Below are 4,409 nucleotides of genomic sequence, written 5' to 3' on the forward strand. Positions count from 1 at the left end.
AATTTTGAATATAATATTAATTGGACATATATCAGCATTGATATAAGTACCTTGCATGAAAAATTAGTAAGAGTAAAATGGTTTGACATAGACAGGATTCTCCATCATCAAAAATCTGAATAAGAATTCTTTTCTAGGGGCCGGGAAGGTGGTGCTAGAGGTAAGGTGTCTGCCTTGCAAGCGCTAGCATAGGACGGACCGCGGTTCGATCCCCCGGTGTCCCATATGGTCCCCCAAACCAGGGGCGATTTCTGAGCGCATAGCCAGGAGTAACCCCTGAGTGTCAAATGGGTGTGGCCCAGAAACCAAAAAAAAAAAAAAAAGAATTCTTTTCTAGTACAGTATAAACAATATTGATGCTATTGTATTCTGTACATACTGAAGAGACAGTAAGTAGCTTACTTTTAAAAGAATTATGAGTGTTTTCGGCTTTGAATTATTTTAGGGCAAGTTTATTTTATTCAATTTTACTTTTTTGGGTGGGCACATGCATGGAGCTCAGGGGTCACTCCTAATTAATTCTACACTCAGAAATTGCTTCTGAAAGGCTTTGTACCATAAGGGATGCCAGGGATCAAACTTGGGTCCATCCTAGGTCAGTGCTCAGGGGTTACTCCTGGCTCTGCACTCAGAAATCACTCCTGGCACAGAGGACTATATGGGATGCTGAGAATAGAACCCTTATCCATCCTAATCAGCAATGTTCAAGGCAAAAGCACTATCACTGTGTTACCAATTCAGCCCCAAATAATTTATTAATAACTTTTGTTCCTTTTAGGCATACAGTGTCAAGTGCTGGGAAATTCATTCACATAGTATAATTTTCTGCTAATAAAATGACATAAAATAGTAATGTCTATTTTCTTCCTAGAAATTTTTATAAAAATAAAATGAAAAATTAATTGTAAACAAATTTTATTTTGTTTTTATTTTTAGACAAGTTGAACAGGGTTTGGTAGCATGCAAAGGAAACAAATTTTGAAAGCATCTGAAATTTGGAATGCAGAAACATTATTCACAGCAGTTGTAAATGTGAAAAATGAGTTTAGTGTGAAAAAACTTTTTGCACAATAAATCTTTATTTTGTATAAGGAATATGTTCACCAAGAAAGAAAGTACAAGTTTTCTAAGAACACTCTTATAGAATATCTTGATATAGTTCTTTTTAAAGCAGCTTGTTTTTAAAACCCTTGGATAAATGTTAACTATTCTTTATATATAATTGTCAAAATAATTTGGTTTCTTTTGTTTGTTTTGGGGTCATACCCAGCTACACTCAGGGGTTACACTTGGCTCTGCGCTCAGAAATCGCCCTGGAAGGCACGGGGGACCATATGGTATGCCGGGATTCAAACCACCGTCTGTCCTAGGTCGGATGCACGAAAGGCAAACACCCGACCGCTGTGCTATCTCTCCGGTCCCCAATTGTCAGAATTTTTAAGTTAATTTATGGCATAAATATAATTTATGGTATAAATATGGTATAAATTTATGTTGGTTTTGTCCCAGATCTCATGTTTCCCTGAATTCCTACAGTAATGATCTTAAGCACTGTCTTGAATAAACCCTGAAGCAAATCTATAGCCCAAAATTGTTTTTAAAAGAAATATTGATATCTAAATTTATCAAAGTTTTGACTGGAGTGATAGCACAGTAAGTAGCATATTTGCCTTGCATGGGGATAAACTGGATTTGATTCCTGGCATCACATATAGTTCCCTGAGCCTTCTAGGAAGTAATCATTAAGCACAAAAACATAACCACTGAGTGCACTAGGTATAAATAAAACATACACAGTAAAACAATTACATGAAACAAATTCAAAATCTTTTGACACATATGATTTAATTTTGGTATCACATATTTAATATCATGTAATGAATTATATCCATGTATAATTTACTCTTTTAAAATGTTTCCTCACTTTATTACTGAAAACCTATTTATATAGATAGTTAGTATATGTATGGAAATGTGTAAAATAATATAAAGACTTCAAATGAATAATTATATGTAAATAGATGATAGACACAAACATGTGTAGGCAAAATAAGTTTCTCAAATATTTTTTCTTCGTGTGCATTTTCTTTTATCAAAATTTGAGTCTAATTTATGAGAAAGTTTACAGATGACTGATCAAAGTTACTATCAATGTAGGCAAATTAAGAAGAGAAAAAAATAAAGCAAGCATATCTGTCACTACATTATATGCCTAATGCCTTGAGAACAGAAGTTTTTTAACTAAATCATTAAAGGCTTGTATTACTTGTTTGTTCCTCAAGGAGTAAATAAAAGGGTTTATCATAGGGGATATAGAAGTAGCTAACAATGTAACCCCCTTATTAATGCTCATTTCATCTTTTGCCGTAGGTTTGATATAGATAAAGAAAAGGCTGCCATAAGTTATGGAAACTACAATCATGTGGGAGGAACAGGTAGAAAATGCCTTTTTCCTTTGCTGTGCAGAGGGGAATCGAAGAATCGTTTGAATGATACAAGTGTACGACCAAACCACAAACATGAGAGTGGCAATGAGTATAAATGCAGCACAGATCATAACCAACTTCTCTAGAAACTGTGTATTGGAACACGAGATACTTATAAAAGCATTAGCATCGCAAATGAAGTGATCAAGGGCATTACAATCACAGAATTCTAGTCCCATTACCAAGATAAAAAGTGGAATTAAGATTAACAATGTTATAAACCAACAGAAGGAATAAAGTCTTTTGCACACACGGTGACTCATGATGGTCATGTAGTGAAGAGGCTTACAAATGGCTACATAGCGATCATAAGACATAGTAGCCAGGAGGAAAAATTCTGTTACACCAAAGAGATATCCAAAAAATAATTGAAATGCACAAGTATAATAGGCAATTGTTTGGTCACCGGTTGCTAGACTGTATATGAATCTAGGAATAGTAACAGAGGTAAACAAAATTTCTAAGATGGAAAAATTTTGAAGAAAATAGTACATTGGAGTTTTAAGGCGAGAATCCACTGATGTGAGGAGCAGGATTATTAGGTTTCCGATAATGCTCAGCATGTAGGTGATAAGTAGAAATACAAAAAGCAGAATCTGCAGATTTGGGTCATCTGTAAGCCCCAGAAGGATGAAAGTGGTTATTGCTGTGTGATTTCTCATTCCTGCCTTTTGACTTCTCAGTCTATCAGTAAACCTGATGAAAGTAATGAGATGGAGAAGGATAAAATGTTCTTCCTTTTAGATGAGTTGTTAATAGGAAATTTAAATTCAAGTGTCACTTCTTTAAATTTTTGATAAGTATTTTCAAACCATACATATTTTTGCTCTTTTCATGCAATTCACAGGGTTGAAAATCTTGGTTTTAAAATAACAAGTACAGTTTTAGTTATGAATATCATATGCATAAAATGAATAAATATGTGAGGTACATAATTAATTGTTTAATTATTAAAGATCATCACAAAACATTTATCTTGGTTTTGTTGCATTTTCATTTTATTTTTAAATTTAAAAATCTAATTTTTAACATTCAGTTTCATGATTTCTTTCTTTTTTTTTTTTTTTTTTGGCCACACTCAATAGCATTAAGGGATTACTCCTGATTCGAAACTCAAAAATCACTCTTGGTAGGCTATGGGGCACCAAATGGGATGCTTGGGATTGAATCTAGGTAGGGACTGTGCAAGATAAACATCCTATTAGCTGTGCTATCCCTCTGGCCCCAAATTCCTTTTTTTCATTAAGATACATATAAAATACATAAAACAATAAAATTAGTGCTATAATATCTAGTTTAAAAATGTAATTCAAAAACAATTAGTTTTTAGTTCACTGATCAATAAAAACAAATGTTTTAAGAAATACTTTTTCACGTTTTCAAAAATTTAGTTTAACTTTTACTTTATAATTTTTAATAAGTGCATTCACATAAAATAATTTTCTGCAAATGAAATGACATAAAATGTCTATTTTCTTCACAGAAATATTTTGCATTAAAATTTTTTTATTTTGTTTCTTTGGCATCATATCAAATATTGAGATTTTTCTAGAAAAATTTATTACCTCAGGATGTTTCTTCAGGATTAAGAGATTTTTTTTTCAGGACTATGTTTTGCTACAATTCATCTATCAAGGTATACTACAGACAATATCCACCTTTGAACCAGTAAACTGATACCCTTGTCTCCTTCCCTCAGAGTTAGTAACTAAGAGAGAGAAACATAGTGGCTGTCCATACAACCAAGTGGTCTGAACAACATCTTAGTAACGGGCTGTTTAACTTTTTATTGGTACAGCATCACTTGACCCCTGGCTCTTGCCACCTGCATCATCATCATTCACAAATTAAATATATATTACATACATAATATACATATGTATGAATGGGTGCCATAATATAATAAACAATATGATAGCATCT

The 4,409-nt window shown here is 33.0% G+C and overlaps 1 protein-coding gene across 1 annotated transcript; it reads right to left on the reverse strand.

Moving 5' to 3' along the window:
• Window positions 1-2,212: 2,212 nt before the first annotated feature.
• Window positions 2,213-3,148, reverse strand: LOC126023008 (olfactory receptor 6C2-like). Its single transcript, XM_049784051.1, has one exon. It carries the CDS (start codon window positions 3,146-3,148, stop codon window positions 2,213-2,215), a length of 936 nt encoding a protein of 311 aa, XP_049640008.1.
• Window positions 3,149-4,409: the final 1,261 nt, after the last annotated feature.

Source organism: Suncus etruscus, chromosome 11 (assembly GCF_024139225.1).
Source record: "Suncus etruscus isolate mSunEtr1 chromosome 11, mSunEtr1.pri.cur, whole genome shotgun sequence".
In the NCBI taxonomy this organism is placed as follows: domain Eukaryota; kingdom Metazoa; phylum Chordata; class Mammalia; order Eulipotyphla; family Soricidae; genus Suncus; species Suncus etruscus.